Raw genomic sequence first — 13166 nt, 5'->3', positions numbered from 1 at the left:
TGCCCTCTGCTTCGTGCCAATCCCTTCTCCCAGAGGGCAGCACAGCTGAGGAGGGGGCTGGGGCAGTGGAGGAGGGGGCGAGGGGGTGCTTACCCTGCACAATCTTGGTGCTGTGATTCGGCTACAGGGCCTATGGCTGCTGCCACTGTCCCCACGGTCCCACCGGTGCAGCAGAGGTAGCTGAGCGGCCAGAAAAGCAGAGGCTCTTCTAAGACAAGCAGACGCCCAGGAGCTTCAGGAGCTACTGGAGCCACTAGGCCACATCAACCCGCCAGGCCGCACCCCGTCAGGAGGGGAGGGGTCCGGCCAGGTCTGGGGGCTGGCCTGAGGGAGGTGGGAAGCCAGCCCAACTCCCCACCCCATCCTGCCCCAGCACTGGGCTGCTCCTCCAGCTCCCTCCCTCAGCTGACTGCTGTCCCCTCCAGCTGGGAGCCCGCCCTGACCCCCCGAGGCAGTCAGAACCCAGCAGGCGTCTTTAGCGCCCGGACAGTGATATGCAAATGTATCCACCCCAGCCTCGCCCCAGGGCTCCAGACGGTCTCAATTCTAAAGCAATTACGGAGGATTTCCCCATAGATTTTTTTTCCCCTTAGTGGGGATCTGGGCCTAGAGGAAGAGGCTGGGATGGAGGGCAGGCCTTCTAGGAACTCCAGCTCCAGGTAAAGTGAGGAGGCCGCCAAGTGGGGAAGACAAGCAGAGGAGGTCGGTCTCCCAGGCACAGGCCCGGGAGGAAGAGTGAGCTGACCCCAGAAGAGGTGGCCCAGAGCCCTAGCAGGACAAATCCTTTCCCAGAAGCCAGAATCTCACAAAAATGACAGTAATGGGATTTTAAAAGGAAACAAAACAAGAAGAATGAAAAGGAGACAACCTCCACATTTAGGAAGCTGGAAAAGCAGGGTAACAAGAGGTGCGCAATGCTCAACTTGGCAGGGTGGGGTGTGAAACCTTAGCTTGGAGGGGGGAGCCATCAACAAACAAGCATTCCTGAGACCCCGCACCCCTAAACGCCAGGGTGCAACGGGGAGCAAGAGGGTGAATGGAGAGCCGCGCCACAAGCCTTGTTAGGGAAACTGTGGGCCCAGTGGACATGCTGAGGGTCTTAGGCTGGATTCTCAGGGCTGGGGTGGGACCAAAAGAACACAGGATCTGAGTGTAAATCTTCATCTTTACTCAGCTCTTGGAAGAGGAGCAGCCAGGTTTAAACTGCCCAGGAGACAGGAGATGGACAAAGTCAGAAAGGAAAGACCTACAGACGCATTCAGGGAGCTCCGCATGGCCACCAAGTCCCAACACTGTATCCGAGTCCCATCAGCTTGCTAATTAATTCATTTCTTGAATATGAAGAGACAGCACAGAATCAATCACTAGACACCCGGGGAGTTTCCTAGGTGACAAACGAGGAAAAAGATCCAGAGGAAGAAAAACAATGCATGAGAAGAAAACTCCAGGGGGTAAATGCAATTAATATCCTCCAAGTGATGAGCAAGAATGTATCTACGAAACAAGAACAGGATGCTATTAAAAAAGAAAAAGAGAAACACCCAGACTATAAGAAACAGCACCTAGAAATTAAAAATATGACACCTAACTAAAAATCACCCTGAAGGGTTGGTAGATTCAGTTGAGAACAGCTCCTAGGAAGCAGAAGCAAAAAGAAATGGAAAGAAAGAAAAGTAGATGATCAGTTCAGGAGAGCCAATATCCAATAGTACTAGAGAGAATGGCAAAAATGCTGGGAAGAAAATTATAAAATACACTCATAAAATTAATAGTGATTCAAAAACATTTCAGACACAGAAGGTTTCACTTCCAGATTCAGAAGGAACCAGAGGGAACCAGTCAACATGAAATTTTGTAACACCAGTAATAAAAGAGTAACAACAGTAATAACATCCATGAGGCTTACTTTGCGCCAAGCAATGTTCTAGGCGTTTATGTACGTAAACTCATTTAGTCATCACACAAACCATAAAAGGAAAGGCCTATCATTATTCATTTTACAAAAGAGAAAACCAGAGCACAGAGGGTTAGGTGACATGTCCAAGGCCACATGGTTACTCATATATTTGCATTATTTGTAATATAAATTTCAGAGCCCATGCTCTTAACTATGACATGGTTCTAAAAGATTTTAAGCACTTGGAAAAGGTGAAAAGAAAGTTCACATACAAAGATCAAGAATCAAAATAGCATCAACACTCCTCAAAAGTTACACTGGAATTTACAAGGTGATGTCGCAAGTCTTTCAAAACAGTAGGGGGAAATTATTTCCAAAATGCCAGTCAAGTGTGACGGTAGAATAAAGGTATTTCATGCATACTACGTAGGCCTTGAAAAATTCTGAACTTCTGTATACTCTTTCACAGAAAGCTACTGCAGGATGTGCTTCATCAAAACAAAACAAAAAAAGGCAGGAAAAAGGAAGGCATGGGAAGGGGGAAACAGGAGATCTAACACAACACAGAGGCAAAGGGGGTGTGAAGGATGACCCTACCACAGGCCCAAGCACCAGGCAAACCAGACTAGAACAGGAAGATGGAAAATTCCAGGAAAGAAATCTCCAAGAAAAGAGAGAGGTAGCTTTGACCAAATGAAAAGTATACCAAGATTGGAAGAAAGGGATTCTAAGAAATACTAGCAAATGGGGAAAAAAAGAGGCAATTAATAACTGCAGGAAATAAACTTTATTGTACCGCTTGGCTCAAATATAAGTGATATTCACAAAGCTAGAGCTATAAAAGTAAAACTACACTAAATTTCACATATATTCAGAAGACAGGGGAAGTAAACTCAGGGGAAGGTAAGGGGGGAGGTGTAATAATAATAATCATGTACTATTTACTATATTTAATACTATTCTAAATGCTTTCCGTGTATAAATATTTAACTCTCCCAACAATCTCATGAAGTAGGTACTATTTTATCCCCATTTTACAGATGAGAAAACCAAGGTACAAGAGGTAAAGAAACTTGCCCTCAGTCTCCCACTAATAAACAGGAGAGTCACGATTCAGACTCAGACAGTCCATGCAAAATTCTCACCTTCCACAAAAGTCAATAGAAAATCTCAAAAACCGAAACATCAGTAACAGTAGAAGCAGGTTATTCCTTAGAAATATGGATGAAAAATCCAAAAGAAAGAGCCAAAAAGAGTTTAAGTGGGAATCAGCCCTGGCCAGTGTAGCTCAGTTGGTTAGAGCATCATCCCGTGCACCGAAGGATCATGGGATTGGTTCCCAACCTGATTAGGGCACATACCCAGGTTGTGGGTTCAATCCCCAGTTGGGGCTGTGCCTCCATGTTTCTCTCTCTCTCCCTTCCTCTCCTAACTTTTTAAAAGTAGAAATCAGGAATTGGAGACATGAGGCAGGGAATTGCTGGTTTTCTTTAGAACCCTTCTAACAGTACTTGACTTTTTAAATGATATGTGATTTTTCTTCTAAAGTTTATATTAAGCACAAAGCAGAACTGTACACTTTCAATGGATGGATTTAATGGTATGCAAAGTATCCCTCAATAAAGCTTAAAAAAATAAATGGTGGAAAACGTTTTAAAATGCACACACAGCCCGGCTGGGCGTGGCTCAGTGGTTGAGCATTGACCTAGGATCCAGGAGATCGAGGTTTGAGTCCTGGTCAGGGCACATGCCCAGGTTGTGGGCTAGGCAGCCGACCAATGACTCTCTCATCATTGACGTTTCTCTCTCTCTCTCTCCCCCTCCTTTCCTCTCTCTGAAATCAATAAAGGTATGTTTAAAAAAAATAAAAATATAAATAAAATGCACACACAATTAGATACTACTACAAACCTGCCAGAGTGAACAGAATTTAAAGAACCTGACGACATCATGTGTTGGTGAAGATGCGAAGCCACTGGAATGCTGCGGGGAGGAAGGTACCACCATGGAAAACTTGCAGTCGTAAAGCTGAACACCTGCACGTAACCTATGACTGAGCAATTCCACTCTCAGGTACCAGACATATACCCTGAGAAATGTGTGCATGAGTGCGCCGAAAGGCCACGTTCATAGCACTCTACGTAGCAAACACTGGAAACAGCCTAAATGTCCATCCACAGCAGTGGACAAATGTGCTGTATGCACAAGGTCAAATACTAAACAGCAACAAGAGATAACCCACTGCCACACGCCGCAGTGTGGGTCAATCTCACAAACATTATGTTGCGTGAAAGCAGCAGAAATAAAAGAGGGCATGCTGTAGATTCCACTTACAGAGAGTTCACAGACAAGCAAAACCATCTAAGGCAGGGGTGGGGAATGTCCAGCCTGCGGGCCGTATTTGGTCTGGCCCTGCCAAGGCAACTGCAGACGAGACTCGAAATTCAATAAATCCAGGAGTTTTTTTTCATAGCTAACTTTTAGGTTGACAATTCTGTATGGCCTACGAATGATGTTATAAATATCCAAATGGCCTTTGGCAGGAAAAAAGGTCCCCACCCCTGACCTAAGGTAACAGGAATAAGATGATGGTGGGGGTGGGGTGGACAGTGACTAGAGGAGAAAGTCAGGGAGCCCTCTGGATGCTGGAAACGTCCCGATCTTGAGCTGGCTGGTAGTTACATGGGTGGGTTCATTTTGTAAAAATTCAATGAACCAAACACTCAAGATTGAAGCATTTTACAGTATAGCTGCTACATCGCAGAAGGAGAAAAAAAAATAAAAATGAACTGAAGTTGGGACCCTGGAGTCTAAGGGGCCCATGGACCATCCAATTCTAGAGGCCCTGAGCAAGGTCTGGACGGAAGTAAGGCATCCTTGAGTCATGAGTTAATAATGATCATTGTAATAACAGCAACCACTTTCGCCGTAATTTCTGCGAAGGCTCTAACTATGTTAGGCACCTGGCCCACACCCGTTCATTCAAACTTCACAACAATCAAATGAATTCCGTACCACTCATGCACCCATTTTACAGATGAGAACATCTAAGTGTAGAGAACCATCACACAGCCAGGAAGTGGAGGAGCCAGGTCTAAACCCCAGCATTCTGACCTCAGCCTCAGGCCATCCTGCCTCGTCAGAAGTCAAGTTCTTTATCTGGAGACTGCCGGATGGGAACCTCAGCTGACTCACGAAAGCCCAGAATGTGCAAAATTGCTGGAGTGGAGTGTGTGAACTGGGTTTTTGTTCCAGGCTGGGGATCCATCACTTTCAAAGTTCATCAAGAAGGAAGCTCAGATGCAGACAGAGGGTGCATCTGTGGCCTGCAAAGGTGGCAAGGAGCTCTAGTGGTTCCTACCTCATGGCTCTGACTTCCTCCAAAGTTAGAAGCCAGGACTCTGTGGACAGTTGGTATGGTAAGGACCCTAGCCCTGGGGGCCAAGACTGACTGGTGGCCAGGACTCCCAGCAGTCCCTGGGGAGCCCCAAGCCCTGTCCTGACAGCAGCTCCCACCGGGCCTCTCAAAAGCCAGACTGAGACGTAAAGGACAGGAGTGTCACAGTGATGGGCTGCAGTGTGGGTGGAAGACAGGGCCACACGTGACCAGGGGGGAGTTAGATCAGATCAGACCACAGACAGGTCCATGCCAGAAGCCAAGAGCATCCCAAGCTGGCCACCTCCAAACCAAGAACACCCAATCACCATCCTCTCTCCAAATCTGGCCCTCCCCACTGCTCCACAAGCAGCACTTCCCAAAAATCCAGGTGTTACCCTGGCCAGGGTCTCGGGTTCGATTCCCTGTCAAGGGCATGTACCTCGGTTGCAGGCTCGATCCAGCCCCGGTTGGGGCACCTGAGGGAGGCAACTAATCGATGTATCTCTCTCACATGGATGTTTTCCTCCCCGCCCCCTCCACTCTCTCTAAAAAAAAAAAAATGGAAAAAAATATCCTCAGGTAAGAATTTAAAAAAAACGAAAAAAAAATCCAGGTGTTGTCCCCCTTCTCTGCCCTTCCACATCTCTTAGCAACACAGCCCCAACAAGGAACCAAACCCTAGCCACCTGCACCCTCCCTCCCTGGTGCTGTCACCTCCCTGAGCCACGGACTGGTCACCTGCCTCTCTCCCCATCTACCAGATAAGTCTTTAGCCAGCAATCCACACTCATTTTGTGAAATGCTCATTGTGAAATAATTTCAAACTCAGAGGAAAGTTTGAAATAGTACAGTGAACTTCCAGATGACCTTCCCCAGGTCCGGCAATTGTGAGCGGCTGTCTCGCCCTGAGTGTTACTTGATGTCGTCTGATGTTTCATTGTCTCCCATAGAGTACGTGAATTATAGCTATTGTTTTTTACTCTTCCTGAGCCATTCCTGAGCAAGCTGTAGACATCACATCCCCTGCCCCTAAACATGTCAATGTTCTCACTTCCTAAGAGCAAGGACGTTCCCTTACATAACCACGGTACAGTTATCAACTTCACCAAACATAATATTGATTTGATCCTATCAGCTAATCTACAGTCCATATTCCAATTTCATCAAATGCCCCAATGATATCCTTTAGAGCAATTTTTTTTTCCCTGATCCAAGATGCAATCGAGGGCCATACATTGACATTTGCTGTCACATTTTTTTAGTCTCTTGTAATCAGGACCAGTTCTTGGCCTTCCTTTGTCTTGCATGCCACTGACATTTTTTAAGAGTCCAGACCAGTTCTGTAAAATGTCCCTCAATCTGAGTCACTCCATTTAAAACCCTCCACTGCCTTCTTATGTCTCACAGCTTGAAATTCCAAGACCTCATTATAGGTCCCACCCTCCTCCCAGCTCCATCCCAGCCCCCCCCCCCAGCCGGTAATTCCCGAGCCTGCAGCCCCTCACCACTCCCGCCAAAACAGACCCTCGGTCTTCTCTGTCCTTCACAGCCTGTATCTCTATTGAAAATGATTTCCTTCCCCCATCTGTGTTTACTGCCTGGCCCCACGCTAGGACTTGAGCTCCAATGGAGGCAGAGATTTCTGTCTGTTTGGTCGTTGCTGGATTCCCAGGGCCAGAGCAGTGCCTGGCACGCAGGAGGCACTTGGAAATGATTTGCTGAGTAAATGAACAAGCCAGGAGAGAAAGTGCTAAAGAACCAGGAGGCTCTTCCAGATTCCAGAACCTCCCCCAAGGCCAGAGGAGGAAGCACCCAGCAAACCTCCCTTATCTTCGGGATCACATCACTCCACCAGCCAGCCCACACTGATTAACCTTTTTAAATCAATCCCAGCAGGCTGCGGGGCTGAATTCCACAGATAGAGCTGGTGGGCCCTGGAGAAGGCTGTGGCCCCCTATTGTCCACGGCCCAGTCCAAAGTGCAAGGCCTCCCATCCTGACCCCGGGTTCCCACCCCCCATTCACATAGCCTCCTGGGGACAGGGAGACTCAACATCCAAGTACAAAACTCTAATAGCTCTTGAACCGCAACTTGGAAGGGCTGAGTCCCAGCCTCCTAACCGAAGAGCAGAGGGGCAAGCCTACCGGGTGACTGTCATGTACCTGTCCATTTCACCGAGGGCTGTGAACATTTAAGGCTCACATACAAATCAATACTCAAGGTTACCGGAAAGGTAACCTCCACCCTTCATCTCAAATCCCATTTATTCTGGATTTCACTTCCCCTTCCTCCGCAGAGGAGAGAGCCAAATTCCTTGACCGAAACCCATGATGCAGAAGGCAAATCTTCCTGGAGACCCTCACTCACAGCAACCCTCCTGTCAATACCCACCAGGATGGGGTGCCAGCACCCTGGCAGCCAGGGTCCCCTGAGGCTTGGTGCACTGGCTCCCAGGGCAGCTCCCTCTGCCTAGGAGGCTCCATGGATCAACCGGGACCCCACCCACGCTGGAGTCCAGAGTGGATTGGAGTCCAGAGGTAACAGGGATGGCCTTTCACTCCCTTGCTGTGTGACCCAGGGCAAATGGCTCAGCCTCTCCGGGCTTCCCAGTACAAAAATAAACAAAGATGGGGCTGATAACGCTGGCCAGATCTAAGGAGCTGACAGCCAAGAGGGTGAGGGCGTTGAAAGAGAAAATTTAGCACCTGCACCCAATAAAAAGGGGGGGGCAGGGGAGATGGATTGAAGAATTTGTAATCCGGCCACACCCAAGCAGTGAATGGGGGCGCAGCTCCCCACCTCCAGGCTAATGGGATTAGCACAGGGCACCGCTCTAGGTTTTGGCCTGGGGTCGGAGGTCTCAGTGAGGCCATTCAAGGTGGGGGCAGCGGCGGCCGGCCCCCTGCCCTTGCCTCCTGGGTGAGTTCGGGCCCAAGGGGCAGCCTCGGAGCCCTGGCAGCGGTTCCGAGCCCGCCTGCGATTTCCTCCATGACCTCAGCCTCCGAGCACGCAGAAGTAAGGCTGCTCCTCCGGCGGGAGGCGCCGGGACAGGCCTCTGCGGCCACCTCCCGCCGGACTTCCTCGTCCTGCCCGCTTCCCCTCTCCCGCCTCAACCTCCCCATCTACCTAATGGGCGGGCGCCGGGCCGGCTGACGGCGGTGGTTACCCGGCCGGGCGCCCCAGGAGTGGTGGCTGTTTTCAGTGCCTCGGCTTAGAGCTCTTGGCCTCTGCGCGCACGGGCCCCATCCCAGACGGGGTGTCCGCAGCGCCCTCTCGCTCCCTGACTTTCGGAAAGCCTGCGAAGGCCCTGCCAGCCGGGGAGACCCTGGGTCCGATCCCCAGGCCTCGGGCCCCCCCTCCCCCTGCTACCACCCTGGGCTGGGCTAGGAAGCCTAACGCGCTCTAAAGACGCACAAACCCAAATGACCGCGGCCTCTGCGGGGGCACAAAAGAGGATGGCCCGCTCGGCCCTTTGTACCCCAGGGCTGCCCCCACTCCTTCCTCTAAAGTCTCTGGGCCCTCCCCTCGTCCTCCTTGCGGTCCCCCAGGCAGAATGCAGCCCCCAACTCTCGGGGAACACTCGTGGCCCGGGGCGCGACGCGGTGCTCGCACCCCCGCTGGCCGGGATCTCCGCGCCCCGGCCCCCGCGCCGCCCCTCCCCCGCCCTGCGCTTCACAAAGGCCCTTTGTCCTGCCGAGTCCCGGGACTCCGGTTCCTGAAAAGTTCCAGGAGAAACACCGAAGAGACAGGCGAAAACGGCGAGCGCGGCGGCGCGGGCAGGGTCAGCGGGGCAGGGCCAAGGCGGCGCGGCGGCCCGAGGTGTCCCCTCCAGGACCCCAAGGCCGAGGGGGAGCGCCGGGGGCTCCCTGGGAATTCACAAGTGCCCTAGACTACACTTTGAAGTGGGGGAGGGGGTCCATAAGTCGAAGCCCGTGGGACTTCAGGCACAGAGGCCGGAGGCAGCCCGGGAGGAGGGACTCGGTCCCATGCGGAGGCCGGTGGCGGGTCTGCAGGGCTCCGCGGCTCCCTCTCCGCCGCGCCCCGCTGGAGCGGCCGCGGCGCGCCAGGGCAACACGCTCCCTCCCCGGCACCGTCCCCACCGAGCCCGGGCAGCCCCTGTCGGGGACCGGCGAAGGCCGCCGGGTCTTCTCGGCCACCTCCTGCCGTAGTTAAATGTCAGATTCGAAGGCTTTTCCCTCCAGGCTCGAGCCCGGCCCGATCCGCTCCCGCACTGCTTCCCGGCCCCAGCTTCGGGGCGGCGGCCGCCCAGTGTCTGCGTTCCCGCTGCGCGCGCCTCCCCACCGGAGTACAAGGGTCCACGGAGCCGGGGTCACTGCTCTCCTACCGGGGTGTGGGTCCTAAAACTGCCGTTCTCCTTCTGGAGGGCGAGGGGTCTCCCGAGGGCTGACACCCACCCGCCGGAGGCTAAGGCCCCAGGACTGGGGTCTGCATCCTCCCCGCACCCCCAGGTGCTTGGGGCTGGCCCGAGACCCCGCACCGCGCGAGTGCAGGAGCTAGAAACCGAACCCGGGGTCCACGGGCGCCGGTGAGGGCGTTTGCCAAGAAATGCATGCGAGCTCTGGGAGCCGATGTCCGAAAGGATGTGGGGCTGGTTTGTCTTTTTCTCGCCCAGATTTTGAAAACTCCAGCCCAGCCTCAGCCGCAGGGACTCGGGAATTGGAATCGTCCCTGGTGGCTCCCATTTCGGCAGAGGAGTGCGCCTTGGGAGAACCCGGCGTGCCGGCACGGAGGCGGCAGCAGCGCCACGCACCCCTCTCCGCCGGCGCCTCCGGACTGGCCTCTGCCCCGGTCCCAGGGTCTCCCCGCACCCTCACGGGCCCGCCGAGATAGAGGGAGGCGCGGCACCCCCGTCGGGAACTACGGAAAGCACAACAGTATTCCCCGGGCCTCCCTCCCCTGGATCCCGAATGCGAGCGCGGCGCGAGGCACTTACCCGGGTGCGGGTGGAGGTTGAGGCCGGCCATGTACTTCCCGGGCGGCAGCGGGCCCGGCAAGCCCGAAGCGGGCAAGCGTCCTGCCGTGGCCGCGCCCACGCGGTGGCTGTCCATCGCCAGGCCGGACAGCAGCGGCGGCGGGGGGCCGTGCACGGACCGCGGGGGCCCGAAGTCTCGGCCATCCATCCTCCGCGGGAGTGCCGCAGCCAGCCCCCCACCGGGCCCGCGGGCCTCGCTCAGCGGGACCTAAAAGTTCGGCCTCGGCGTAGTTCCAGAGTCCTCGGGCGGCGGGGGCTCCGCGGAGTGCATGGCGGCGGCGGCCCGCGGGGCTTGCGCTCAGCGGCGGGCCCGCGGCCCGGGGCGCACGGGCAGCCGGCGGTAGGGCCCCTCCCGGCGGCCAGGCAGAGCTGCGCGAGGCGGCGCACTCGGCGTCTTGGCGGGGAGAGGGGACAGGCCACGGAAGAAACAGAAGGGAGAAAAGAAAAAAAAGGGAAGAAAAAAACAAAACACAAAAACAAGTTTCAGAAAGTCGTTTTGCCGTTTGGGGTCGGGGGCTGCCGATGTAGTAACCAGAAATGAAAACGGGAGTAGCCCCTTCTGCATAAAAAGTAAAAACCCATGCTCCTTCCTCGGGCAGCTGGGGCCCCCCGACTCGGAGAGTGGCGGGCGGCACGCTGCGCACCAGCCCGGCTCTGCCTCGGCGGTTCCCGGGTCCTCCCTAAACCGGGGAAGGTCCCTCCGCCGCGCCCCGGCCGCGCAAATACAAACCTCCGGAGTGTTTGATTCCTGGGCGTCACATGCTCCCGGGGTTTCAAACCGTGAACCCTTTCCAAGAGCAGTTCGAAATGTCTAACACTGTGTCACTATCTGATCCGGAAAGTTTAATATTTAACCTTTGGAGGCCCTCGCCTTCCTTTTCTGAGTTTGGTTTCCCTGAGCTCGTCCCCAGGCGCCGAACTCGTGGATTTTTCGGGAGAGAGGTTGCAAAGCCGGTTTATTATGTTTAAAGAGACTCGCCGCCCCCCTCGGGCCACTGTGGGTTGCGGACTCCGAGTCCGAGGACCCGAGACGTGGCATTCTTGCCCGAGGACTGAAAAGAATCCTTCCAAACAAGCTTTGGTTTCATTTTCCAACGCCATGGCCTGGGAATCCTGCGGCCCGAGGACGTGGCCTGGCGCGGGGGACTTGGGGGGCGTCAGGGGGGATGGAAGGGTCTCAAGGGTCTCGCTCCTACCCTAGCTTCCCCCTACCCCCAAAAATAACCTACAAAGGAAGCCTTCGCACCGAGGGGCGTCTCCCCCGGCGTTGGGTAAATCCCCCTGTAGTTCCAGTTTAAAGCTGTTTGTTTAAAAGATTTGTCGGTTGACGATTCCCGTGGGGGCGGGAGGGGGGTCTCGGGGCCAATCCTGCCCTCGGCTCTCTTCTGCCCGCAGCAGCTCGGATTCCCGATCCCGGAGGCCCGGGCGCTCCTCGAGCCGCCGATCACGCGAAAGCCACCGGCTCCCGGGTGCCCTCCCAGGCCGGGCGCTGCAGACCCCTTGTCCGCCAAGCCCCCGGCCACCTCCTCCAGGTTTCCTCCGCAACTTCGCTAAAGGTGCTTATTTTAACCCGGTTTAGGTTACAACCAACCCCTTCCCTCCCTCGCTCCCTCCCATCAGGCTCTGGTTACCAGATCCGCGTTTACTTTGGAAAAATCTAAGATCGCCACATCCGAGGATACATGTCTTAAGGAGGCGAGGAGCTTCCCGTGATTTTTTTTTTTTAAATGTTCTTTGTGTAGCTTTCTCTTAAAAGCCAGCGCTTCAGGGGATGCCCCGGCGCCCCACTTTGGGGAAGTCGAGGTGAAGCCCCCGGGACCACCCTCGCTCTGGTAGAGAAGCTGGCTCGGCCATCTGCGGGCTGCGCTGCGTTCTCCCTACTTTCTCCCCCTCTTAAATGTAGTTAAAATGGCTGAATTCCGGCTTTTAATTAAAAACAGCCTGTAACAGAAAACGTCTCGGCGTCCCCGGCTCCCCCGCCGCCCGCCGGGAACCGAGAAGGTAACCGACGCCCCTGGGCCCGGCTGGACGGGCTGGGGGCTCAAGTGGGGAGCTCGGGAAGAAGCGGCTTCACCCCCATCCCCACCCCTCCCGGGGCGCCCCCGCCTCGCCGGCCCCGGTCCCCGATTCCATTCTCGGGGGCCGGAAAACTGCGGGGATCCCTCGGCACCCCCCGATGGTGCGGTGGGGTGGAGGACAAGCTGGAGAAGTTTGGAGACCATCGCGCCCGGCCAGGGGCAGGCGTGCGACCCGGCGGCGTACCTGGCGCGGTGGGGCTCCCGGCTCCCGGGTCTGGCGACGGCGACTCCGCTGGCGGCCCCGCTGCCCGGCGCGGCTAGGCGCCCGTGCTGCCCGCCATCCCACGGCCGCTGCTCCCCTTCGCCACCCGCAGCCTCCTCACACTTTTTGCCCGCCTTTCCTTTTTTTGGTTGAAAACCGCTCCCCGGGCCGAGAGCTCGGCGCGCCAACTCCTCCGCCCTCCCGCGGCCGGGCTCCCGCAGCCCCCGGAAAAGCCAGCTTTCCTCCCGCCGAGCTCCCCGCTTTTTAATAAAATCCAGGTAGCGCCGGTTTAAAGAATCCCAAATCTCCATATACAGCCCGGGATTGGAAAAGGTACATTACACAACCCCCCTTTCAAGTTCCTCTCGCTGGATCTAAAAAAAAAAAAAAAAAAAAAACAAGGGGGGGGTAAGGGGCGGCGGGGGGAGGGGAGCACTCTTCGCGGAAGAAACACGCATTGTTCCCAGGTGCCCGCCTCCCCGCAGGCCCGCCTCCGGCCGCCACCCATTGGCCGCGCGCGCCGCCAATCACGCGCATGTAAACACATTGGCCCTCAGCCATTCCTATAAAACCAATTACGGACCTAGGGGCTCCAGCAGTTTCCAGGCTCCCCTCGG

At 55.0% G+C, this 13166-nt stretch overlaps 1 protein-coding gene across 9 annotated transcripts in view; it reads right to left on the bottom strand.

Annotated features, from left to right (window-relative positions):
- TNRC18 (trinucleotide repeat containing 18) overlaps window positions 1-12923 on the bottom strand; it is a 77170-nt gene extending 64247 nt beyond the window's left edge. For 7 of the 9 annotated variants that reach the window (XM_081135635.1, XM_081135639.1, XM_081135640.1 and 4 more), the window contains exons 1-2: window positions 12532-12923; window positions 10231-10663 (exon numbers count right to left, since the gene is read on the bottom strand). In XM_081135635.1, coding sequence (XP_080991761.1) covers window positions 10231-10417 — 187 coding nt within the window. In that variant the 5' untranslated portion in view covers window positions 10418-10663; window positions 12532-12923. The other 2 variants (XM_081135637.1, XM_081135636.1) reach the window with 2 other exon arrangements.
- Window positions 12924-13166: the final 243 nt, after the last annotated feature.

This window comes from Miniopterus schreibersii, assembly GCF_964146895.1.
Source record: "Miniopterus schreibersii genome assembly, chromosome: 4".
Classification (NCBI taxonomy): Eukaryota; Metazoa; Chordata; class Mammalia; order Chiroptera; family Miniopteridae; genus Miniopterus; species Miniopterus schreibersii.
The sequence above is the reverse complement of the archived record's forward strand: the minus strand, read 5'-3'. Positions and strand labels throughout refer to the sequence as shown.